This window comes from Oreochromis niloticus, linkage group LG11 (assembly GCF_001858045.2).
Source record: "Oreochromis niloticus isolate F11D_XX linkage group LG11, O_niloticus_UMD_NMBU, whole genome shotgun sequence".
In the NCBI taxonomy this organism is placed as follows: Eukaryota; Metazoa; Chordata; class Actinopteri; order Cichliformes; family Cichlidae; genus Oreochromis; species Oreochromis niloticus.
This window is the reverse complement of record NC_031976.2, coordinates 35,203,186-35,229,950: the sequence shown is the minus strand read 5'-3', so window position 1 is coordinate 35,229,950 and position 26,765 is coordinate 35,203,186. Positions and strand designations below refer to the sequence as shown.

The 26,765-nt window shown below is 38.8% G+C and overlaps 2 protein-coding genes across 4 annotated transcripts; both read left to right on the top strand.

Moving 5' to 3' along the window:
* The first annotated feature begins 1,193 nt into the window (after positions 1–1,193).
* LOC102081777 (dynein heavy chain 1, axonemal) lies at positions 1,194–6,327 on the top strand. Of its 2 annotated transcripts, XR_003222238.1 has the most exons (9): positions 1,194–1,834; positions 1,970–2,140; positions 2,346–2,465; positions 2,724–2,900; positions 3,425–3,595; positions 3,779–3,909; positions 5,372–5,479; positions 5,777–5,983; positions 6,167–6,327. XR_003222238.1 is itself a non-coding variant. In XM_025911603.1 (8 exons), the coding sequence occupies exons 1-7, from the start codon at positions 1,730–1,732 to the stop codon at positions 5,466–5,468; spliced, it is 972 nt and encodes a 323-aa protein (XP_025767388.1). In that variant the 5' UTR covers positions 1,194–1,729; the 3' UTR covers positions 5,469–5,479; positions 5,777–6,147. The 2 variants fall into 2 exon arrangements, 1 of the variants encoding a protein (XP_025767388.1); XM_025911603.1 differs by lacking the exon at positions 6,167–6,327 and having other exon boundaries at positions 5,777–6,147.
* A 5,260-nt stretch (positions 6,328–11,587) lies between these two features.
* On the top strand, positions 11,588–26,346 carry LOC100697937 (putative ferric-chelate reductase 1). 2 transcript variants are annotated; one of them, XM_025911602.1, is made up of 16 exons: positions 12,036–12,173; positions 16,471–16,572; positions 16,813–16,949; positions 17,826–17,923; positions 18,009–18,144; positions 19,164–19,367; positions 19,631–19,732; positions 19,886–20,030; positions 20,554–20,661; positions 21,393–21,508; positions 21,685–21,771; positions 23,689–23,780; positions 24,342–24,400; positions 24,514–24,651; positions 25,650–25,681; positions 25,773–25,872. In XM_025911602.1, the coding sequence occupies exons 2-16, from the start codon at positions 16,560–16,562 to the stop codon at positions 25,860–25,862; spliced, it is 1,557 nt and encodes a 518-aa protein (XP_025767387.1). In that variant the 5' UTR covers positions 12,036–12,173; positions 16,471–16,559; the 3' UTR covers positions 25,863–25,872. The 2 variants fall into 2 exon arrangements, with proteins under 2 accessions (XP_005472870.1, XP_025767387.1); XM_005472813.3 differs by lacking the exon at positions 16,471–16,572 and having other exon boundaries at positions 11,588–12,173; positions 25,773–26,346.
* The last annotated feature ends 419 nt before the right edge of the window (positions 26,347–26,765 follow it).

The following is a 26,765-nucleotide window of genomic DNA, read 5'->3' as shown; positions in this document are numbered from 1 at the left end:
GGCGGTCGCGGCATGTCCTTTCTGTCATACACCGGTGGATAGCTGCCCACTGTTGTAGCTCCGCGTTATAGCACCACCAAACAACTCAGTTATTTTTTCCACATCCAGCTGTAACTCCGATTCTGTGCGAGCATTTGCGAGAGACCGGGGAGGTGAAACGACAGAGAGAGTCCCCTCGCTATCCATTTGCAGCCAAGTGCGGCAGCTAGCTAGGTAGCCGGCTAGCTGTCAGGCAGGACCAACGTCGTCAGAGCACTGTCGCTAAATATGGGATGTCTTGATAAAACAAGCAGATATTTGAAGTTTACACACCTACATTCTCGCCTGAAAATATCTTAAAAGTTTATTTTGTGACCTAGAAACACGAATAAAAGACATATAAAACGAAGTGGTGGCCGCCATTGTTCACTCTGTAGAGGCGTGCTATGAATTGTGGGATATGGAGTTTTCAACACAAGGATAAATCTTTTCGGCTGTACTACTCCCGGTATACCACTAGAGAGAGCCAAGACACCACAAATGAAGTCTGTTTATTTGGCGCCAAAAGATGAATTGGCCTAAATTTGTACTAAAATATTAATATTTAAAAAACTATAAAAGTCATAAACACCAAAAGTCACAACATAATAGTCCAGCTCCAGCCGCACAAAATGATCTAACATATGTAATCCTAATGTCAAAACTGTTTGGCAGAGGAGCGCGGGAAAATTTTCACTAAAATATTAATATTTAAAAAACTATAAAATTCATAAACACCAAAAGTCATAGCACACCATTCCAGATCCGGCCGCACAAAATGAGGTAACATATATGAAGCTTGTCTCAAAACTGCGGGGCGTGATACGTGCCGAAATTTAGGCGGAAGATGGAGAATAATAATAATAATAAGAATAATAAATCCGACGAATAGTAATATGTGTGCCTCTTTCCATAGGCACACATAATAAATCCGACGAATAGTAATATGTGTGCCTCTTTCCATAGGCACACATAATAAGAATAATAAATCCGACGAATAGTAATATGTGTGCCTCTTTCCATAGGCACACATAATAATAATAATAATAATAAATCCGACGAATAGTAATATGTGTGCCTCTTGTCATAGGCACACATAATAATAATAATAATAATAATAATAAATCCGACGAATAGTAATAAGTGTGCCTCTTGGCATAGGCACACTAAAAAATGCTAGTAAAAAGCTAACTTAAATAAATTTTGTCTCAAAATGCCAGTTTCTGATCTTATTTCAAGTAAGGTGTTGTACTTAAATCTAGAACAGTGTCACATTTTGGAACTCAAAATAAGTTATATACACTTAAAACAAAGAGTGTGATGTTGGAAGGTTTAAAAAAAGAAGCTACTTTTGAGGGGAAAATGCTACTTTTGAGCGTCACAAACTTATTATGAGACACAAACTTCACAACACTAGTAAAATATAGCTAAGAATGAGTTTTTCTGGCTAATTTCAAGATCTTGTAAGGCTTATTAAACTGTCTTATTTCAAGAAATCTTGTCAAGAGAATTTTCACTTGTTTCAAGCTAAAATATCTTGTATTAAGTTTTTTTTTCTTGTTTTTGGAGGGCCATTTTTTCCAGTGTAGGGAGATGCACTGAGGCCCACAGTCAAAATATTATTTATGAGACCAGCTTCTCCATATTAAACCTATCAGAAATGCTGTCATTTGTGTGATTCAGGGCCCCTGGGCTGAGAGTATGATGCACGATGCCATGGAAAGAGGTCACTGGGTTTTTTTTCCAGAACTGTCATCTGGCACCAAGCTGGATGCCTACCCTGGAGAGACTTATTGAAAACATCAACCCACTAAAGGTGATAACAAGAGGACACAAATATAAACCAGAAGCAAAACAGATCCTCAGTGTGTATATGCTAGACTAGCCAAGGACACAGAGCTTTTTCATCCTTTATATTCCAAGGGAAAAATCTGTCTCTTTTCCTGTACAGGTGCACAAGAACTTCCGCCTGTGGCTCACAAGTCTTCCCAGCAATAAGTTCCCGGTGTCTGTTCTGCAGAAAGGTTCCAAGATGACCATTGAACCTCCAAGAGGCATCAAGGCCAACCTACAGAAAACCTACATGAGGCTCACTAATGATTTTCTCTCCTCTTCCACCAAGGTCTGTCTCAAGTACTTCTAGTGTCTCTGATTGGTTTCCCATATTTAGCTCCTGCTGCTTTGGTTTGACAACCTATAGTAAAGTCTTCTCAAACCAGTGTGTAGATTTGCTATGGATGGTTCCTCTCCTCTTCTTTCTTGTCTAGACAGCAGACTTTAAGTCTTTGCTCCTGTCTCTCTGCCTGTTCCATGGAATTGCTTTGTAGAGACGAAAGTTTGGCCCTTTGGGCTTCAACATTCCCTATGAGTTCACTGATGGCGACCTGAACATCTGTATCAGCCAGCTCAAAATGTTCCTGGATGAGTACCAGGACATCCCATACAAGGTGGAGGCAACACTTCTGTCTCTGTTTCATTACCTATTTGAAGATGATGTTTCAAATTGCTCCTACTTATACATACTGTTTCTTACAGTTATAAGAATGTTTCTTACAGATAGTTGATGTATAAGCTATAAGCAGAAACACAGGCCATCTAGGAAAGACGCCTGTGTTCAGGTTTTCAGTAGAAATTATGTGTGTGCATCTGCCTGTGCCGAGCATGTTCATTTGTCTGTCTCCCATTGCTGTCCTCCACCTGTCCAGGTTCTAAAATACACTGCAGGGGAGATTAATTATGGTGGCCATGTGACAGATGACTGGGACAGACGATGTCTGCTCAGTGTGCTGGAGGACTTCTATTGTCCTGCTGTCCTCAGTAGTGATCACGTCTACTCTGCATCTGGAGTCTACCAGCAAATAGACACAAAACTGGATATCAAGGTTAGATAAACTCAGAACTTTCAAAATTATGTATAGTAAACAGAGTTTATAACAGGCTATTGATTGTGAGACAAGCAAAGTATAAAAGGCAAGTGTGTGCCTTATCAAACTTAAATAGGGGCATATGTTTTTTAAAAAGCAGAAAAGAGTCATGCTATATACATTTTTTGGAAGTAAGGCTGAGTTAGCCAAGCCTGGGGGGAAACATCAGTCATGTAAAACACCATGAGTCACACAGCCATCAAATACAAATCAGTCATAGAGAACAAAAGTTTCCACAGCTCAGAGAAGTTAAACTATCACAGGACTTACTGTGCTGCATTCCCAAACAAGGAAATATAACAAGAGAGGCTGTGAGTATTTGCCTGCAGTAACACAGATTGCAGAAAGCTTGTGATTTAAGCTTAGACTAGAAATGTAGTCCAATCAAGACATTTTGTTAAAAATGCTGTAAAATGTTAACTGTGATCATGTCAAACACTGACTGCTTGACTGACTCGCTGTCATGGCAATTGTGACCCTAGGGTTATTTGGCATACATTTGTGGTTTGCCCATCAATGACACACCTGAGATCTTTGGTCTCCATGACAACGCTAACATCAGCTTTGCTCAGAATGAGGCCTTTGCCTTGTTAGAAGCTGTGGTTCGTCTCCAGCCCCGAGCTACATCTGCTGGGGGCAAAACTCTTGAGGAGGTACCGATACAGATTCATTTGTCTTTAGATGTCTTTATTATTACTACTAGCATCATGTTATTGATTGCTTAATAATTCAATTTAGCACTAATTGTTATTGATTGCTTTGTAATTAAATAGAGTTTGAGAGGTGCGGGGCATGTGATGTGTTGTCTATGATCTGTGTTTCTTTCTTCGCTACAGATAGTGAAGGAGATAGTGGCAGGCATCGTTGAAAAGATCCCTCCTCCTTTTGACATTGAAGAAGTGATGGAAAAATACCCGGTGCTCTACGAGGAGTCCATGAACACTGTGCTCATCCAGGAGGTCATCAGGTAACATTAGGCTGTACTATTAAACAATTAATTACATGGTTAAAATGTCATTCCACTCAGATCTTCATTATAAGAGCAGAGTGGAATGGCAAAAAGGGTTTTAAAAGAAACACCACTCAAATAGATATCAATAACTATGTAATCATACTTGTGTATGAGCTGATGTAGCTGGCGTCAGAAATTTGTCCAGAGTGAGTCTGGAGGCTGAAGGTCCCAGAATCCGACTTAGCATCTCCCGAGTCATTCGTATTGATCAACAAACTTTTTTTTTTTTTTTTTTCTAATCGAGAGAGTAGAAATATTTTGTCCATTAAGTGAAGATTTTTTGTTATCATGAAGAAATTTGAGGAGGAATGAAATATACGGGGTCATTTCATCATTCCTCTGCAAGGTGAATGCTTATCTGTTTTTGTGGAACTATGCACAAAAAGAAATTTTTGCACATTAATCAACCTGATCTGGGAGTGTCTCATTACCTCACACATATTAGTAGATTTCTGGTAAGTCATGCCCTGAAAATTGCGTTTTACTCAAACTGTGGGCATGTGGTTATTAGTGCTTTAGTAACTTGTAATTATGTGGGGGTTTTTTTTTTTAATCTTTCAGATATAACAAGCTGCTGGAGGTCATCTATGGGCTCAAAATGTGGTCATAAATATTTTGTACTTGTAAATCAGGATTTGTATGTGTAAAAAGAATTTGTGCGTGCGTAAAAAAGATTTGTGTGTGTAAAAAAGATTTGTGTGTGTGTAAAAAGAATTTGTGCGTGCGTAAAAAAGATTTGTATGTGTAAAAAAAGATTTGTGTGTGGACTTAGCCAAAAAAACCCCTGCAAGTTACAGGTATGAATTTTGACCCTATTTTTCTTCCTGTCATCTGATTGGTCAATGTCATGTCAATCACAAATGTAACAATCCAATCAGAGAACAGATGGGTTTGGCTGTCGGAGGGGCACTTTTTTGAACTGCAGGTCCTTGAAGGGTAATACAGTTTGAAGCTGGAGGATCTCTATATAAATATCCGATAGCAGCTAGGTCACCTTACTTTCAGCAGCTGTTGAAAGGATAAAGTTGTGGTATGTCAGTGATTAGAAATACCATTATTACTTTAGGATTAGTTTAACACAAAGTCAGGGCTGACCCGGGACCATTGCTGTGAGTCACAGTGCGCAGCATAAAGGTCCTTTCACATCAGACGCAGGATGTGCTGCTAATGCTAACTGCTAACTAAAAGCAAAGGATCCAGAATTTGTTGCGCTGGCTGCTGAGCTCTGTGGGTTTTTGCAGCAGCTCTACCTGTACTAGATGCACCTGCTCCTTGTCGTTTCTATCTCTGACTTTATGTCCTCTACTACAACAGTTTCTGGTTTTTTTGCTAGTTCTTCAAATGTTCAATAAAAACATGTATGCTAATTCATAACGAAGAAAGCTTTGTAATGAAGACTGTCATTTCCAAAACACAGGTCTCAGAGATACTGTGAAGGCTTTGAAAGGTTCAGTGGTGATGTCATCAGCGCTCGAGCTTATGGCCCGCAGCTTATTCAACAATGCGGTGCCTGATATGTGGCAAGGCAAGGCACACACAGCTGTTACTTTACATGTGACTCACTTTGTAGCAGGGGCTGCACATGTGAATGTATTCTCTTTTTTTCTCTCTGTTGTTATCCTTTTTTCTTCAAATTTTTGTATTTCTAGATTGTGCACACTTGTGACTTGAATATTTGAAATGCCATTTCACTGGGCAGAAAATCAAATAAATTTTTGGTGATATTTCTGTTCTCCTCCTAAAATGTAATAATGTGCTTTCTAAGAATGCGCAGAGCATACAACCAATACAACAGTTTGACTCCGCTGTTCTCGTTCTTCAGGCCTACGCGTCTCTGAAGCCTCTGGCCTCCTGGGTGTCAGACCTGCTTCAGAGGATCAATTTCCTACAGAGATGGATCTCTAACGGCATTCCACCTGCGTTCTGGATTAGCGGCTTCTTTTTCCCGCAGGCTTTTCTCACCGGAACCCTCCAGAATTATGCCCGTCGCTCCGGGACCTCAATTGACACGATTGGATTTGACTTTGAGGTCAGACCGTAGGCTGCCTCACTAGCAGCAATGTTTTAAAGAACAGTCTTACAGATTTAGAACATTGCTTCGTATCTGTATGTATATAAAGTGCTATATTCATAATGACTTTACCCCCCAACCCTAACCCAGGTTTTCAGTGGTCTTGACCTACCTACTGTTTTGTGATGATTTATCCTTCAGGTATTAGTGAAGTCAGTGTCAGAGATTACAGAAATACCAGACACAGGCTGCTACATTCACGGTCTATTCCTGGAGGGGGCTCGCTGGGATAACAAGGCAGGTCAGCTCACAGAGTCCAGACCCAAGGAGCTCTACACGCAAACGGCCGTCATCTGGCTGATCCCCAAACCCAACTGAAAACCTCCAGCCTCAGGGATCTATGTATGCCCTATCTACAAGACACTCACACGAGCTGGTCAGTATATAGAGGAGTGATATAGATTAGTATAGAGATTATGAGAGATAATATAGATTTATTAGAGTTTTTTGTAAATTTGTGGGGAAAAAACAAAAGAAAAGTCCATGTTTGTGAAACTCTGGCTCAGGTTATGATCTGTAGCCAGTAGGTGTGCTGTCATAGGTTTGTGCGTATCTCTGTTTGCTGGTTTTATTACTCACCCAAAATAGACTCCAGGTGAGGGTCCAATTTCATGAAGCATCTGAAAGTGCTGAAAGTGCAGCTCAGTTTTTTCCACTCGCAATGCCAACATCTTGGCACCTTAGGCTGCTCACAAATCCTTCCCTCAGTGTAGCGATGAAAAAACAGAAATGGTTTAAAACACTTTTGTCTTTAAGTCACTGAAGTGCTCTGTGTGCTTTTGCACCACCGGCCACTCTACCAAGTATGTGATATCGTTGGAGTTGCCAACACGTCACACCCAGAGGCACTGGATCAAACGGGGTGTTGCACTCATCTGTGCACTGGACTACTGAGCAAACGCACACTTTTACACGCACTTGCAAAACCACATGCAAAGAAAAAACACCCTGCCATGATGACGATCAAATAAAACCGAGGTTTCTATGTGCACCCTGTGGAACGAGAAATTAGTTATATGAGTTATTGCTATTAGTTATTGGTTATCTACTTTAATCTGTCTAATAAACTGTTCACAAGCAATATCCTCTGTGTTTATTTACCATCACTAAAATCACTTGGTAATTGGATCCTTTTTTGTGTGTATTTTCTGCACAGCCAAATATACAACCGAGTCCCCTGACAAAGAAGAGGTCTGTGTTGGACACTTTGTTGGGTACAGATTCTGAGGAGGAAGATTGTAATGAAAACACTGACCAGGGTGGTGGTGACACAGGAGCTGTGCCAAGAAGCCCCGCAAGAGCAAAAAACCCCCCCATTTGTTTGTGAAGCATGCTGGTCAGAAAGTTAGGGTCGCTGTCAATTTTTCTAGGGATTTGAAATGTTTATTGTTTTGTATCGTTGTCTCCTATAATATTTGTTTTTTTTATTTGTTTATTAATTCATTAATTTATGTTTGTGTTGCTGTGTGTGTTTCTGTGTTGTTCACAACATTATAGTTCAGCTTTGATTGCAGTTTGTTTGTAGGATTATTCAATTATTTTGTGTTTCCTAACATGTTAGCATAGTTACTGTATGCAAAGAATTAATATATATGTTGTTCCATGGTTTACTGGTGTTGAGCTTCCGCTGTACCCCGTTTCTGGTCTATTTGTTAGTTTATTTTAACTGGTGGTTTCTTCTTTAATTGGATGTAATTGTTATTCGTTTTTGGTTTTCATTTCAATTAATAAGTGCTGTATTGGAATGACATTTTTATTACCGTTTGTTTTCTCTTTCCTATTACTTAGTGTTCCTAATGTGTTTAAGCAGATCTCCTCCCACCTGTTTCCATTTGGCCGTTATCCTTTTTTTGTATTATTTTTGAATTACAACATTTTTGAAATTTGACGTTTTATGCACAGGTTGAAAATGACATATTATCGGTATTAATGTTCTTTTAAAAGTTATTCAGCACTTCTAAGGGAATGTTTGGGCTCCTGTGTGTCACATTTAACCCTTCTTGATGATACCCAACAAGTTTGAAGCAGAAATATTGTTTCAGTGACAAGTTATGGTAATGGCCTGTATTTGTATAGCGCTTTACTAGTCCCTAAGGACCCCAAAGCCCTTAAGTTATCGGCCACAATCACTTTTTGGCAGCTTGAAAATGGCATATTATCAGTGTTATTGTTCTTGTACAAGTTATTCAGCAGTTCTAAGGGACTGATGGAGATATATGTCACATGTAACCCTTCTGGATGATATCCAACAATTTTGAAGCAGAAACATTTTTTTCAGTGACAAGATATAGGTGGCAATCACTTTTTGGCAGGCTTAAAATGGCATATTATCAATGTTAATGTTCCTTTAAAAGTTATTGAGCATTTCTTAGAGACTGTTTGGGATATGATGTGTCACATATGATCCTTTTGGATGATACCCAACAGGTTTGAAGCAGAAATATTGTTTCAGTAACAAGATATAGTCCACAATCACTTTTTGGCAGGTCGAAAATGGCATATTATCAATGTTAATGTTCCTTTAAAAGTTATTCAGCATTTCTTAGAGACTGATTGGGATATAATGTGTCACATATGATCCTTCTGAATGATATCAGTCAAGTTTGAAGCAGAAATATTGTTTCAGTGACAAGATATAGGCGGCAATCACTTTTTGGCAGGCTGAAAATGGCATTTTATCGGTTTTATTGTTCTCTTAAAGGTTATCTAGCAATTCTAAGGGACTGTTTGACATATAATATGTCACATAGGACCCTTCTGAATGACATCCGCCAAGTTTGAAGCAGAAATAGTATTTCAGTGACAAGTTATAGACCACAATCACTTTTTGGCAGGTTGGAAATTGCATATTATCAGTGTTATTGTTCCTGTACAAGTTATTCAGCAGTTCTAATGGACTGTTTGAGATATAATATGTCACATGTAACCCTTCTGGAATATATCCAACAAGTTTGAAACCGAAATATTGTTTCAGTGACAAGTTATAGGCCACAATCACTTTTTGGTAGCGCTAAAATGCCATGTTCTCAGTCGTTATTCTGAACAAACAAGAAAGAGTCATGGTGATACTGGCACAATAGGTCTTTATTTTTTTAACTACTATTCGACAGTCTTATAACAAATATGAACAACGAGAGTAGACATACTAAACCTGTAGGCATTAATTATTCCATCGTGATGCGTGTAGTCATTCGTGACTGCGCTACACACTGAAAGCAACCTTCTGGTAAGCGTCATAATTCGGTTACAAGAAACGTTAAAGTTCCATAAATGCATACCTTTGCCGAATAATAAAGGCATAAATGTGTTTGGTTCCCCCCCCCCACGTTATATCAGTTGCACGGAAGTAGCTGGCAACGCAAGTAATCCGGGCGCTGCAGCTTTAAGCAGCTGCGCGCGCTCCCGCGGACGGCAATCAGTTTCTGGCAGACAATCACTTTTGGGCACAACACCGTGGGCGTTTATCAATATGCGTACTTGTGCGTACTTGCGTTCTCGTGTACTCGTGATACGTCATCAGTCGGAGACCAAGTACTGTTCCAATTCGAAGTACGCATCAAGCCGAGAACGCGAAAAAGTCCCGGATGTGTTCTCGATCCGCCCGTTTTATCGAGCATGCATCGGTGTGGACTTGGGACAGCTATATATCCCAGAATGCATTTCGTCCGAAACTCAACAGCGGACTCCCGGCACATCGTTTTCAACCCCCCCCAGCCCCCCGCTCGCGGTCTTCTCACTACTCAGGTTAAAGAAACCCCAGCAGCTGTCTATAGTATTGAGTGTCCACTAGAATAGAAATAAAAGCGTTCTAACATCTCACCTGCTTGTTTTTATTAAGGTATGTACACGTATGTACATGTACACTATTTTTATTAATAGAGGTTTCACTACTGAGGTTAAAAATGATATATAAGTCACTTAGATCACTTCCAAATGTTAATGTTAGGTTTATTTGAGTGTTGTATTTGTTCCTGAGTAAACCGGTTTGGCTGTGATTACAGTTAAGCTTCATAACATGTTACTCACAGTTCAATTAGGAGGGGACGGCAGTAAAAACTCCGGACCTGTGACATCATCACGTACGCAGGCGTTCCAATTGTACATATCGCGAGTCCGTGCTCGCGTTCTCGGCGGGTACGTACTCCCGTGCGTTCTCGGCGAGTACGTACTCACCGAGAACGCGAGTACGTACTCGCGTACTTGGGCATTGATAAACGGCCCGTGATTTGGAGAGGCCAGCGCTGCTCCCGACGCAGGGAAACTAATTTTGCAGGGGAGACCTACCTTGGCACTTGTGCAGGTGAAGCCAAAGGGAAGATATGCTTCACCATATTTTCTAGTCTTTGTCTTGGAAGGAAGTTGGTTTGGAAACATATTTGGCGATGCTTCATCTCCTGCTTTGCGTTTATGTGGGAGCCCCGTCAAAAACCTGTCCACAGTGTCCAAGCGCTCTTTTTTTTTTTTCTTTTCATACCGCGCCCCCCTGCAATGGCTCTGCGCCCCCCCCTAGGGGCGGCCCCCACACTTTGGGAACCTCTGCTTGCTAAATGCTAACATTTACATTTAGATATAATATTTAGATTTAACATTTAACATTTAGATTTATATATAATATTTATATTTAACATTTAGCATTTAGATTTAACATTTAGATTTAACATTTAGCATTTAGATTTAACATTTAAAATTTTACTAAATGTTGTAAAAAATGACTCGAAAAAACATGTTTTTGTAAGATTTAGAGCTAAATGTGGAAAAATGTTGCCGTTAATTTCGGCATGTTTCAGTTTACAAACGGCGCCCCATAGTTTTATCAGTGGCACGGAAGTAGCTGGCAACGCAAGTAATCCGGGCGCTGCAGCTTTAAGCTTTAACAGTGCAGGCTGTGACTGTAGTGAACAGTGTGCTGCTTTTCTTCAGTCTGCTGAGATGCTGTTTCAGCTTCTAAGGATATCCGCGAAATACACAACAAACCAGTTTACAAAATAAAATGCACTCGGAAAAGACTGATATGTTTAGTGATAACTTCAAAGGTTTTCAGATTGTTTTTGCGGCTGAGTCTGCTTCGTTTTTTGACATCCCTGGAAAAAAACCCTGCAATGCTGGGTGGTTTTTGCTGACTTTTAAGCTTTCTGGGAGTTGGTGTCTAAACAATGCCAAACAGCTTTTATTTTTAATTTTCAAATAATGCAAAATAAATATTTACATTAATAAAAGACTAAATGTCTTTACTTCTAAATAACTGACTATAGGCCTATATATTAAATTACCACGTAGTTGATTTTACGTTGACCAATACCTTTTAAATCTGAGTACACATGGTTCTATGCGTGTCAGTTAGGGTGAGAATGAAGTGAACCGCAAATACATTTTCTGAAAAAATATCAACTAAACTGGCGTCAACTTCCTGTTTTCTTTTTTCTCCCTAAAAGTGTGGGCGGCTTCTATTGAGATCATTTAATGAATTTGCGGGGCAGTGCGCCCATCTCTCTGCTGATTTATTCAGTTACACGTTTGATCTAAGTGTTAAAAGTTAATGGATAGCCTATATCAGTCTTCACAATTCAGTGTACAAATAACAATGAGAGATAGAAAGCAGAGATAGATGGCGGAAATATTTAAAAACATTAATTCAGTATTTACAGGGCCAAGCCCAAATGACTCTGGTTCCTGAAATGACAATCCTGGCTCCTCCCCTGCCTGAACACTCCATAGTCACATGTCATGGGTGTATTTAACCACATTTCGGATTAGAATTGCGAAACATCTGCTTCTTCAGCTCGACAAACTGTCAAAAAAAGACAACGGTCTGAAAAAGAAGTATCTAGCGTCAAATGATCATCAGTTACCAGCACTACCAGTTTCACCTGCGGTGCTTCACCCTGCTCATCAGTAGTACTGTAATACTGGAAGTCTTTTTCACTGACAGCAACGAGTCGCCCGGAAAATCATTTCATTGCAATGGATCTTCTTGTGTTGCTGCTGCTGTGCACTGCTCCACTGATCTGGGGCCACCGTTTAGAACTGGTTATAGACAGCTGTGAAGACATGCAACTCCACCACTCTGGGCTGAGCCCACAGCATGCACCATCACCCTTCACTGTCACTGCAGAGCAAAGGCGCTACACACTTGGAGAGGATGTCAAAGGTAAGTAGACAGGAGTAACAGAGGTCCGGTATTTTGCCAAAAAAATGATTTTAAACTGCTGTAAATGGCTTGTTGGCCTTTAATATCTGAAACAAGTCAAATGTACGCATCATGAATGATTTCATGACCTCTTGAGTCACAAACAACATTTCTGTCTCAAGGTACTGTAGAAGCTGCAGTTTTTGGAAAAGTGACTTTTCTTCTTTTATTTCTTTTATATATTTTATTTATCCAGTGAAAAAGTATTATCGGCATTAAAAATGTCTTCTTTAAGATGTTTCTGGCTAAGAGGGTAGCAGAAATTGCAGCAAATTTAACTGAATTGTTTTATAAAGATATTTTAAGTGGCCAAAAATATCTGGATTGGTTATAAGGTGCAATAACCCAGAGCCATAAAGACACTTGAAAAACAGGTCAACAAAAAATTAAATAAGGCACTGTGCTCTGTGACTCTTGAGGTTCTAAGTTGAGCAACAGGTTACCAGCTTCCAGACGGCTGTACTCTGAGTGAATACAGCGTTGTTCAGTCCCTTGGGATAATTGTTGTAGTGTCGGTGTAATGCAGACCACTCCAAACTTTACCAAAAAATTCATCAGCAGTTCTAGGGAGCCTTTCACAAAATCACCGAACGATGACGGACTTTCAGAGGCTGGTAATGTGTCATGGATTAACAAGGGCTGCTACCTCAGATCTGGCATCAAACTCGTCCTGAATCAGTGAGCGATGGTGATCACAACCTCCAGTAATTCACAGCAAGATGATTTTGTGACCGATTATATCTTCTTTTCATTATCATCACTTTCATCAAAAAGGTGGTTTACACTAGTTGCGAAAGTGACATCTAATGTTGTGAAACACACACACACAAAGACAGTCCTGAGCAATTCTAAATAAGGGTATTGATTATACCAGACTTTTATTTATTTTTATTAATTATTATTAATACATGTTTTGGGGGAAGTACAAACAAGCCAGCATCATAAAAACAACAAGCTGTGGCTGTGAACAGTGCTCTTCATATCACTTTATAAAATAAAATGTAATGATGAAAAAAAAACTGATATATTTATTATGATAGCCTCTTTCAGACTCAGCTTCCTCTGTGTTTGAGATAATGAAAGATCGGATATTCTTTAATATGCGCGTGCCCGTTTGTAATAAATAGAGAAAGGTAGCATCAAAGTGCCTAAAACCAGCAGATGTGCCACCTGTCGAAACTCCATGGTCACGTTACCTGGTATTTTTAACCACACTCCGAAGCAGAGTTTTAAAACATCTGCGCTTTCTATGCTTTCTAAGCACTGTGCATCGACCATCCCTAGACACCAGTTGCTGACCCTCCCAGTCACCCGCAGCGCTCCACCCTGCACAACAATAATAATGTTGCAGGTGACTGCAGGTTAACTAATTAGTTGCCTTGAAAAAAAATCATCTCCTACCGTCAAACTAGAAAATAAACGCGGAGAATTTCATTTGAAAAAATGCATTTCTGTGCTTGTTTTTAACACGACACATCAGCTGAAAATAATGTTCCCAGGCTACAAAGCTAACGAAGGAGGAGTGGATGTTAGTCTGCTTGTGCCACACACTGTGACGCACTGGGGCAGAATAACCTGTTCCACACCTGTACCACGAGCATTCATAAAAGCGCGTCCCTGTCGTTTTCTAACTTCTTTTCTAGAGGTCAATAAAAACTGGGTGTGACAACTGTTGAATGCTTAGAACGTCTCTCCTTCTTGTTGAAATTGCAACATGCAGAAGATCTAGTCAGTTTTGAACATGAGTATCTGAGTATTTTTTGTGGCACGCAATTTAATGCAAATTGCATGAAATGTAACTGAAACAAGGCCTGTCATGTGGTTGTGATTTTTGCTACAAGGGCACTTTATTTGGGGGAGGGGAGATGTTATCAGAACGAGTGCGTAATCGCACTTTGCGTGGATTGCTCAGAGTTGTTCACGCAGTGACTCCTCGGCGTAGTAGGGGTCACAAAACTCCTACTACGCCGAGTGTTTAGGGGCGAGCCCCGGCTCAGAATTTTATGAAACAGAGTAGAAATAAACTGAAATGAGCTTCATTTTTTTCGGCATACAGCGAGCGACTTCTCTCTACTCAGTCTGTAATAAATAATGCCTGAATGTGCTATTAAACCTATGAAGCGATGTGCGCATACACGCAGGTGGCACATTAACGTATGTCCTCTGGGGTGGCAGAAAGACACTTGCGTAAAACCTGAGCTTACATTACAATTGCAATCTGTTCTCCTGAAAACAGCTTCACTAGAAGTAAGAGGGTCTAAAGTTTATCGTGTAATGTCTTTGTGTTTCCTTAATGAGCATTAATAAATATCAAATATTTCTTGAATTCTTCTTCTTTTTTTTTCTTTTTCTTTTTTTTTGCTGACAAACTATTTTACATAATGATACGATCCTAAAACGGGACGCCTACATTCTCGGCTACTTGCTGACCTCATATCAGATTTATAGTGTGAAGTTTCTATTTAATATTTATTGTCAAACCTTTAAACAGCACGGAGTCCGCAGCTGACAGAATAAACACTAACACTTAGCAGGTTAGAGTTTCAGTTTAAAGCCAGCTGGAAGCTCCCTGTTATCAATGATTCTTTTGGTTACAGCATGTTTTAAGTGTATTATAGATTGGGGGACTATGTTTTTATACGTAAGGTACAGCCTGTTAAGCAGTACCTTACTAACAGCAATGAATGAAGCGCAGACTGTGTGCTGTTCTCACGGGAATGTGCCTGTTTTTATTTGGCGGTTTAAAAAAATGTAAAAAAATGTTGTCGTACTTCATTCTGATCTCCTGCCAAGTCTTGTTTACACTGCTAGAACTGCTACTATTAAAACACGGGACACATATCAAGAATGCCTGTTTAGTTGCAGTTCAATTTCAATTTCAATTTCTGCTTTATTTATCATATGCAAGTTAGCACAGGGTCAACATTCCAACATCAGCAGTATATATATATATGTGTGTGTGTGTGTGTGTGTGTGTGTACATGAGGCTTTCTAAATGGCAGGAAGCCTCATGCCTGTGATGTTCACCACTCTCTGTAGTGATTTCGGGCTGCTGGCGGAGCAATTCCCATACCAGACTGTAATGCAGCTCGTCAGCAGGCTCTTGATTGCACACCTGTAGAAATTTGAGGTGATGTCGGCGTTCATGCCAAACCTCCTCAGCCTCCTCAGGAAGTAGAGTTGCTGGTGAGCTTTCCTGATTGCAGTGTCTGTGTGGAGGATCCAACAGAGATCCTCGGTGATGTTGACTCCAAGGAATTTGAAGTTGCTGACCCCTTCAACCTTGACACCGTTGATGTGGACGGGCTGGTGTTCCCTGACTAGTCCACTATCATTTCCCTTGTTTTGCTGACACTGAGAGACAGGTTATTATCCAGACACCATTTGTACAGCGCCCTCATCTCCTCTCTATAGGCCGTCTCAATGTTGTCTGCAATGAGGCCTATGATATTCAGTCAAATTAGTCTCACTTTGATCTGCAACAAACTGGCATGATTTCCATGTGTCTGTTATTGATCTGCGGTGCGAGACTAAACTTTAAAGTTTAAATGGATCTTGCTTAAAGCTTAAGAGCTATAAAGTACCTTAGAGGTAAAGGGGAGCACTGAGAGTGCAGTCAGTCTCAAAAAAATTAACTAGAGTTAAAACGTTTCTTTTCTCATTGTTCTAAACGACCAGATTAACGATTTGCTGCAGCATTCATCGCATGTTCTTTTTACATTTTACTGTTTTGGTTTTTTTAATATTCAATGTTGAGTTTTCATCACTATTTGAAAATGTCTCTGGACTAAGGGGCCCTAACAGGAATCATTTCTGTGGAATAAAAGTCATATGATTCGTGAAATGCCATTTTAAGTTAGAAGGTGCCACCATCACCCATTTCATGAAAACCCTGGTTTAACTTAACGAGTTTATAGCCAGCTTCACTGGACCATTTATCCCAAGCCCTATATCTTAAAGCTTGTTCAAAATTCCCAGGGTATCTAGCCGTTAAATGGATTCACTCACCCCTTATCCTTATTCACTTATTGTTTTTAAATTGTTCCCATTTATAGTAATAATACAGCAGGGGTGATTTTTACTATAAAATATTTATAGTGCAGCCTGGGGCAGATGTGTGAAGTTTGCGTGTTCTCCTCATGTTTGCATGGCTTCTCTCAGGGTACTCTGATTTCCTCCCACACTAGACATGCAGTTAGTGGGGTTAGGTTTCCAAATATCCTGCAGGTGTAAATGGTTGCCTGTTTCTCTGTGTTAGTCCTGTGACAGACTGGAGACCTGTCCTGGGTTTACCCTGCCTCTCACCCTCTGGTAGCTGAGGATAGGCTTCAGCCCCCCTGCAACCCTATGAAGGACACGCGTAAGAGGATGGATGAGTTCAGAATGTTCTTTAGCTGATCAGCAGCAAAACTCAGTGGGTTCTTTCTTTGGTCGAATTCCATCTCTTAACTAAGTGTCACTAAAATTCTTGTCTGAATTTTTTTCATAATCTTACTGTCAGAAAGATAAACAGTTACATTCATTCACAATCTAATATGTAAATTCACTGTCAGTAGGGATTTCTTGAATAGCTAACATTTTGTTTTTCTGTGATTCCAAGTTGAGCTACAGGGTCCGGCGTCCACACCATTCACTGGTTTCCTGTTGGAGGCTATAGAAGTGGGAAGCAAGACTCCTGTGGGTTCCTTTGCCATACCAGCAGGGGCTGCTAAACTCCTCACCTGCAGCCAAAGACCTGTGAGTTTCCTTTCATATTCTGGACGTTAATGTGAACACCATGAAGGATAATGTATAATCATATATATCACACCTTGATTCTGCTGTTAGTTTTATACCAACATTGCCATTCAAAGTGACAATTCATTTTTGATGGATAGAACAGTCTATTGTTCTCCAATGCTTGTGTTATTCAAATTTAAGAGAGAAAAATAAACATGGATTGCCGACTTATCACTAATAAATATGAAATTAATATTTATCTGAACTGTTTATCCATCATTGTATGAAAAAGTTCTATAACTATTGTAAAATGGATAGAAAACTGCTAAAACACTCAGAGCTTCACCAGTGTAAAATAGTGAAATAACCCTAAATAAAAACACACAAAGAAATGAGATAAAATGAAAGCATTTAATACATATTTAATAAGTCCCTGTAAAAAAAGTAATTTTCCTGTCAGTGTTTTGCTTTTACTGAATACAGTTTTTTAAATTGTTTTTTGATTAGCTTTTTTTAAATAATGAAAGTTCTAACTATGAAAACAATGTATGCACGTGTAAGATAGCAGACCTTAGACTTTCTAAAACAATGTTATTAGTTTTTGTGACATGCTGCAAGGTGTATTTTTAAAATTAGATTGCAACAAAGTATATTGTGTTTCCCATTATATCATTTGATTTGTTTTCATTTGAAGACTGTAAATTTTCTGTACTTATACCCTGGGTGTAGCTTGTTAGCAGAGCTGCATAACACTGAATACAAAATTCAGGCACAATACTGAATAAGCTTTGTTGTTCAGTGAAGGTACACATGTGAAATGACAAAAACAGATGACATGCAGTATATTCAAACAACATAATGATGCCACAGTCTCTCTCATGTGTGTGTGTCCAGAACTCAGCTGTGTCCCACACATCAGGCTTTAATAGCAGCTACATTCAGCTGACATGGAGATCAGAACCATCAGGAGATATCAAAGCTGTTCAGTTCCGGTAAAGTTTCTTAATTCTAGCAAAGCACTTTGATAACGCTCAAGTGTTTATACCCCAGTTCATATTTCTTTTGGTGTCGCTGCAGTGCATCCTTTGTGCTGAATTCTACAACATTTTGGGTTAATGTGACGAGCCCTGTCCTGACCTTCACTAATGCCAGGGTTGCCAGATCTGCAGGTTCCCTCACTGGGAATGGCAGTACAGACCCTGCACCACTTGTTGTAAGTAACAATGTCTGTTTTGAACACAGTATGAAAGCTGAAGGCTCTGCCTCCCATTCTGCTTTTAAGTACTCTCGAGACCACAAGTGAGCCCGCAGCTCTAGCGCAAACTGCTCTAATGGGGTGATATGGTACGAGGAGCAGGATTTTAAATTTGATTCTGGATATAACAGGGAGCCAGTGTAGAGAAGCCAATAGGATAAATATGCTCTCTCTTTCTAACCCCTGTCAGGACTCTTGCTGCTGCATTTTGGATCAACTGAAGGCTTTTCAGGGAGTTTTGTCATTATGTCATCTTGATATAAAAATGACAGAAGTCCTGCCTAGAACTAATAAATGCATGAAAAGTTTGAAAAAGTCACTCTGAGAAAAGATGTTTTTAGAGATATGGCACAAATAGAAGAAAGCAGTCCTACGCAATTGTTTAAGACCTTCATCTACTTCAATCTACGACTGTCTACATTTCGCAGTTATTCATTTGCTTATTCACTGGTGTCTGCTGCACATTCTACATTGGATAAATATGTTCATATCGTTTTGTTTTGCAGCCCAGTTTTTATTTTATTTTATTTATGTAGTCACATTTTTTTTGTATATCTTAATTAGTTCTTAATTAGTTAAGTAATTCTCATATGCTGTTTTGTTTTAATTTTTATAATCATTTATTTTATTTATCTATTTTATATGTGGGCTGATTTGTTTGGTATCTGTAGTGGGCAGCAAACGAAGAATTTCATTGTACAGAAAATATGTTTCTTTACTGTGCAAATGACAATAAAATACTAAAACGTTTGAAAGCGTGAAACCATGGATACAGTCTCTGTATAGTTTGTTAGCAGAGCTGCGTGACAGTGATGTGCAGTACTGAGACTTTGTGCAGTACTGAGACTTTGTAATGAGCTTTGGCTTAATGTAGATGCAAATGTAAAGTGAGAAAATGAGATGGTATATTCCAGTACAACCTAATGACGCCATAGTTTCTGTCTCTCTCTTCTCATTCTGTTTGTGTGTATGCCCAGAAATCAGCCAGGTCCATCTCTAGTGCTGACTGTGGCGTCACCAAGGTGTGCTTCACTCAGCCTTCAAACTGTGACCCAGCAGTCAGTTCTAGCTGTTATTTCATGTCAGCCATGATGTTACCTGGTGGTACAGCCGTCCGCTATGAGATGACTGGTCCTAGTCAAGGATACATCGCGTTTGGATTCTCTGCTGATCAAATGATGGTAGTGTAAGACAAAATGGCGTTTGGTGTACTTGTATTGAGCAGCACCTGTTGGTGAACAGCTGCTGTTTGAGCTTCTGTTTGTGTTTGAAAGTTTACAATTTATAAAAAATGTCTGGTTGTCTTGTTTACACAAACACTCTTTTTTTTAATATCGACAAATTTGGATGTTTTATCTCAAAAGAATAAACCAGTAAATAATAGTTAAAAACTTTCATATGTGTAAAAGCATGCTAATTCTTGACTATATTTGTCTTTCCTCAGGGAAACGATGACATTTATGTTTGTGTCACAGACAGTAGTGGACAAGCTGTTGTGCAACGCATGTATTCAACGGGACACACAACTCCACAAGCTGTTGCTTTGGTACTAACGTTTTTCTGATATCAGTGATTTATATAAGGCTAGGATGTTTAGATATAATGTTTTGTTGCTGCTCTTCAAAAACCTGAACTGAATTCTACTTGATCAAATAAATTATATCTGAAATTTGTGGCATTTTTTGTGTGTGTCCTACAGGGGAACGTTTATAATGTAACAACGTCGGTGCAGAACGGTGTCATCAGCTGTTCCTTCACTACTACGAACATCATTTCTATTCAGGGGACTTCAGGTTTCAGCCAATCCTACTACCTGTTGTTGGTCTATGGACCCAGCAGCAATGGTAATGTAATTTGATGTGCCACATGGTTTCTTGCACCAAAACAGTCATCCTTTTAAACCGGTTGATAAAAAGCATTTTTTTTAAACGAGCATGGTACTATTTGTCTAACTCAACCAATCAGATCAGTAAGATGAAGTGAGCATGAACTCAAACCCTAGTTTGAAAATCATTGAAAACTAGCTATTTAGTCATTGTGTTAATAGTCAGTATTAAGTCAGGACTTCATAAGATATTCACAGGAAATAGCAGTTAGTCTCAAGACATAACTGCAGGATGACTGATCTACAGAGCCACACATTAACCATCCCCACAGCTGCACTTTAAAAAAACAACAAAAAAGAATGCCGTCTCTGTATCCGATTGATGAAACCAGTGTGGTAACCTGGCAAATGAACAAATGGAGGAGTGATGAATATTAGTACCTACTTCATAATGAGTGTCCAAAATCTTCATTTGAGGGCCACACACACGCACACACATATACAAATGTGTGCACATAAGCTTTGCAACATCTTTCCTACAGGACAAATCCGCATCCATACAAATGACTTCATCAGCAACAGCAAGATTGCCATTTCTACTCCTTTGGCTGTCAGTCAAGACACGATTCCTGATATCGTCAAAGCTCATGGTAAGAACCTGCACAGAGAGATCTCAATGTGAAAATGATTATGTTCAGTGTGAGCAAAGTCTTTTGTCACTTAATTTGACCAACCTGTTCACAGCTAATACACTGTGTTAAAACAGTCAGGATCCACAGAGGATAAATGCTGCTGGGAACATCGGGACATTTCTAAGGCATTTCATTTATGCTTCAAATAAGATTAAACTGTTTAACTTATAATACTAAGTAGACTTACAGTTCCTTACATTGAACTGTGCCTGTTGCATTTCACAGAGACATGTCACAAGAAAAAGGAACCCAAACAGTTGACTGGGTTGGACACATTGGATGGGTGATCTCTTGGCAATAACTTGCCATTTTCACCAGACAAGGACTTACCATCTTGCAAAATACTTATTTGTAACATAATGTAAAAATGTTTAAAAAACCATAATCAAAACTGTTTTTTAATATAATTTGGAAGACCTGAAAAATATTTCTGTGCTGTTGTCCTGCTAATGGTTTACCTTTAATTATGGCAATGGACCCAGTTTCTTTATTACTTTGGCCCAATGTTGCTGTTGAGCTACTCACTGTTATATTACCTTTGTTCTGTTGACTACATCAGTTTCAATCAGGAATTTAACGGCTACTGTCAAATGTTTCTGTTGTGTATGTTGAGACCAGGGGAACAAATTCATCTTAACTCAAAAAACAAAGAGAAGTGCAGAGAATTCCAACTTTAAACTGTGTTTCAGGGTCACTGATGCTGATTGCCTGGATGACCACAGGAACACTGGGAATGATGGTTGCCCGATATCTGAAAAAAATGGCCAAGGGAGCGAGAATGTGCAACAAAGATCTCTGGTTTGTGGTGAGACATTGTGGACAAAACAATGTATTATGTCTTTTCAACATGTAACCAAAGCTTTTGCTTACCAGATTATAAAAAATTAGTCATAAAGAATGTCCTAATCTTTTTTGGGAAAAGCTGATTTTGTATATGTTTGGCTGGCTTAAAATCATATTGTATTCTTTGTGTTCCTCCAGGTCCATGTTGGAGTAATGTGTCTGACAGTAGCTGCCACAATCATTGCTTTCATCCTCATTTTCTCGTATGCTCAGGACTGGTCTGGGGTTAGTACACTGACTCTGATCAAAGCAGATTTGTTATAGTTTTGTATTTTTTAATACAGGTGTTACAAAGGTGGAACGGACTCAGGTGCAGACCAGCTGGATTTAGAATGAAAGTCACAAGTTTATTTACAATTACACCAGGTGAAAGTATTTACAGTGCATAGAGCAAGGATTTCCAGGGATGGAGGGGAAACGGGTCCAAACGAAACAGATCAGCAAATGGGGACGGGTCCACAAATCTACATACAAGGAAACGCAGTTAGAACAGACTAGAACTTCAATAATACCAACTCATACAATATAATTTGTATGAGTTGGTGTTGATGATTTGAAGTTGGTCGTATATGAACTTGTGGTTACTGTATACAGATGGTTTACTGTTTGATAAATGAATGCATATGCCCTTCATATTATGTTGTGCATTTCATCTAATACTGGTTTATAAGTGCTACATGTAAGTAAAATAAGTAAGTAAAACGTTATTTGTATAGCACCTCAATTTTCCAAGGTTGAGACAGGTGGGTAAGAAAAGTACAAATATGTGAGGTCTTAATTAAATTGAAGAAAATAGTCCATCCAGTCTTTGATAGGACCCAAGCACCTACGCAAGACATGTAGCTTTAAAGAGATCTATAACTTAATGTTGCAGTATTAAGAAATGTCCTTAAAAGGCTCAAAATGTGCCGATGTGTTACATTAGATGTAACAGAAAGAATAAAAAAACCCAAATGGAGTCATGTGGCACATAAGCAAGAGGACCTGAAATTAGAAGAAGCCACAGAAAAGGATCATTCAGAAAGATTTAAGGAGAACCCATCTAAAGATGACCCTCAAACACTCATCCAGTATCTCATCCTACTGAAACAAATGTAGTTTTCAAGAGTGTCAAAGGCAGAGGTCGGGTCCAACATCAACAAACCAGAACATTCTCCTCCATCACTGGAAACTCTAAGAAGAGCTGTTTTATTGGAGTGAGCTCTGCCAAAGCCACGCTGGAAGCTAAAATCATTTTTTATTTAAGTAGAACGTCTTGATGCATGCTCAATCGTCCAGGAAAGTAAATCTCCAAAAGTTGATTCTGTTCATCTGGACGTAGTGTTTTGTGGGAGAAACGTTTCATCACTCATCCAAGTGACTTCTTCAGTCTCAGCTGACTGCAGGTTTCAGCACGTTTCTCCCACAAAACGCTACGTCCAGATGAACAGAATCAACTTTTGGAGATATTTAAGTAGAAGTACAGATACTTTTGTTAAGAAATACTAAAGTACTGATTTAAGTTCTTTACTCAAGTAAAAGTGAAAATGTACAGGCTCTGAAATTTACTCAAAGTAAAAAGTACAAAAGTAGCTATCTGAAGGTCTACCAACTATTTTGGTGCAACATTAATGGAAACTGGCCATAAAAATACGTATAATAAAAATTTTAGATGCAAATCCTTTTTTTCTTTGCCTTCACACTTAAATGTAAAAATGATTACAGTCAGGGGTTAAAGTGAGAAAGCTGGGGAACCCTTAAATTGGCAACCAGTGACAGACAACCATCTGCAGATTCTGACTGTGTGGCGAGAGGAGCAATTCTGACACCATGCACAACCAACAGAACAAAACACAAACTAGACAAAAGTCATTGACGTGCAGTATTAGCTTATAAATGCACCGAGAGACAAAAGAAACCAATGGAGCCAAGTGCCCATCATTTTTGAAGTGCCTATCTATCTACTAGCTGCTGATTATTGGTGTTGTTCTTTAAGTAGCGCTAATGTCGGAAATTTTGTGTGGCTGTGTTTTTGTTGAGCTTTTGGGATATTCGTTTACTTATCTTGATATTCCTCAAGCTCTCTTTCTAATCATATGTTTCAGCTGTCAGACTGATATTTACACCCCGATGATAATCATTGGTAATGTGTTTGGTTTCCAGGGAGCACATCCAGTGTTGGGCTGCCTGGTTATGATCCTCTCATTCATCCAGCCTATTGGGGCTTTGCTGCGCTGTGGACCACAACATCACCTGTATGTATCCATCTGTGTGTGTTTATTCAATTTACTCTGCCAATACACCTTGAAGAGTACTCTGTTCAAATATTATTTTAAACAGATTCAAAAATAGCCTGACTTTTTTTCCCCGACAACTATTCAACAAGTTTTGGAAACACTATAGTTTATAAATTATAATTTATCTTTTGAGGCCAGTCTCCGTGAATTGCAGACTTGGCTCCGTACTGTTTAAAACCTCATAACTAACCAGACCCCATGCCAAAATAGCCCAGCACCAGTATGTTCTCCCCAACTAGGGTCTTCTGAGCAGTTGGGAAATCAGGTTGGTCAGCGGACTGTGATGAGGAAGAGTCTGCCTAAACAGAAGTCCCCAATAAACATTTAACCGACCTGACCCATGTTTATGGGTCAGGTGACCTGAATCCTGATTTGAATTACATCTATTATTTTAGCCTCTACTGGGACATGAGAGCTGGCTGTTGCCTATTGTTGAACAAATGAGCTGTGCTTTTTTTTTTCTTTGTTCAAGGACTTCAGAAACTGATGGTTTTATATTTCTTCTCTTTTCTTTGACAGGCGGTATCTGTTCAACTGGACACATTTTCTGAATGCAGTGGTAATAAAAGCTTTAGCTGGTAAGCTTTTGTTTTACTTCATGCTGTTCTGCACTCTTTAATAAATGCTGACATTTTCAACACGGTCACCCCTGCTGCTAATCTTAAAATGCCTGATTCTTTGTGTCACACAGTGGCAGCCATATTTACAGGGCTGGACAGGATTGACAGCAGTGATGGATGGCTGATGAAAGTCATGGGTGGCTTCTTTGCTTGGGAAGTTCTCTTCATCATCATTTTGGAGGTCCACGATTGGATAGTTAAACATACAGGTAAGCTTTGTTTTTCCTCATTTCAGTGACAGAATAAAGCAGTCATTCACCTGCAGTGAAGGGATTTGTTTTAGATGTTCTAGAGCACGTGGTGGCCACTTTGTTTTGTTTCCCTTGTCATTCACCTGTATATTTATTATAGTTCATACACATTTAACGGTACAACTGTGTCTAGGGCTGCCATCTAGAGACCACAACAGAAAATACTTTAATTTTCAGTGTTATTTATATACAAACAACAACAAACAACCTTTATTTGTCACATACACATACACATTATACAGAGTGGAGTGAAATACTTGTGCCCGAGCTGCTGACAGGCTGGAGACATAGCTGCGCCATTTCAAGGCCTTTGGTTTTTAGCTTGGGGGTTTAGCCAGGACCCTTACTGGATGGGATTAGTTCACAACAATGGCCATCTCAAGGTACATTATTCTGTACGGTAAAGGCCTTATGTTATTAGAATGAAAAAAAAAAAATCAACCATGTACCTTTTAAGTGAATGTTTAGAAACCTCTGTGTTTTAGGTAAGTGCATCACTTTTCATTAGATAAAAAGGGAACAGGCCTCACTTGGCAATTAAACTGTTAAGTTACTGTCAAGTTTACAGTAAATTGTACTGTAAAATAAAAAAAAACAAAAGAACAGGAGATTATCAATAAAAATGGCTATAATTCCTAAACAGTTACTGCATTTTTTAAAATCCTCTGAATTAAAGCTGAAAGCATTTCAATAACATACTGTTTGATTTAAGAATTGTTTGAATAATATTTAAATGAGTTAAAACAATTTGAAATTACAGTCAAGCTTAAAAATAATATAACTTGTGCTACAAGCATAAGTCAAATAATTAAAATAAACGTTGAATTAAACTGAAGTGAACTGAAAAATAAAGAAGATTCAGGTGTAAGGGGCAAGGTCAGTGGCCATGAAATATTCTTTGTGTGTGTTTTTTTGAGCTGTGTTATTTTAATTGTTCCGTTTGCTCTGGATTTCAGATAGCACCACTGTAGAAATGGAATCAGCTTTGGTAAGCTGAAAGAAATATTTAAGCAAATAATCATTGATAATTGTAACATTACAAGGATTATTAACGCAATTTACATTTTTATTTTTGTCAGGTCAAAGGTGATGGTCTGCTGATCGGTCTGTTTTTTATTGGAAACATTTGCTTTTTGGTGGCACTTTTAGTCGGAATTGGGCAGAAATAAGAGCAACAAAAGAATCACCTAGAGCATTTAATTTGTTGTATTTGATCAAAAGATATTTAGTGAAAGAATATGCACTGAAAATTCTGACCCATTAAGGCATCAGCTGGCAAATCCTGGAAAGTTTGTTTTCTCCTTCAGTAATGTCATTTTTTTGTGGATGTTTTTGTTTGATATTTTTCTTATACTTTCAGTTTCATAACTAAAATTGAGTTCAGCTGCCTTAGTAGAATGTAAATCAGCATTTAAGCAAACCTCATTATGTCAAAATTGATTGTTCATTATATAGTGTAATACTGTTTATTTCCATGAGCATTGCAATATAATTAATTCATGATATTTTGTAATCCTAGTTTCTATTACTTTTTATACACAGCCTTACTTTTCCTTTGTCATTGTGTTGGTTTACTGGCCGTATGTATTCCTGTGGTTTTTACTTTGTTTTTGGACTTTGCAATAGTAACAAATAAAAGGTCAACACAGAAAATTTGAGATGCATTCTAATTTCATAAATTACATTCAAATGTACTGAAATGTATACGATACTATAATTCCTTGGAAAAAACAAACAACTTGTGAATTGCACAATGTCAAATATAAGCCATGAGCTTAGAGCCCTAAGACACTGACTGTACCTCAAGTGCAAAAAAAGATTGGACAATAAGGCTGATATGAAAAAAGACTAGCAGACTACAAGCATAAGATGAAAACAGGTGGAGGACAAGGAGCACTTTATCTGTCGGCCCAAGATGACAAACTGGGAAAAAAATGAAATAAAAATGTTTCACCATATAAAGGATAGTGTGAATAATTTAATTTATAAGTGATAATTACAAGTGAAAAGCACATGTCATTGTGTATAGCAATGTTCAATTCCCCTTACTGGCTAGACTACCACCACCCCCA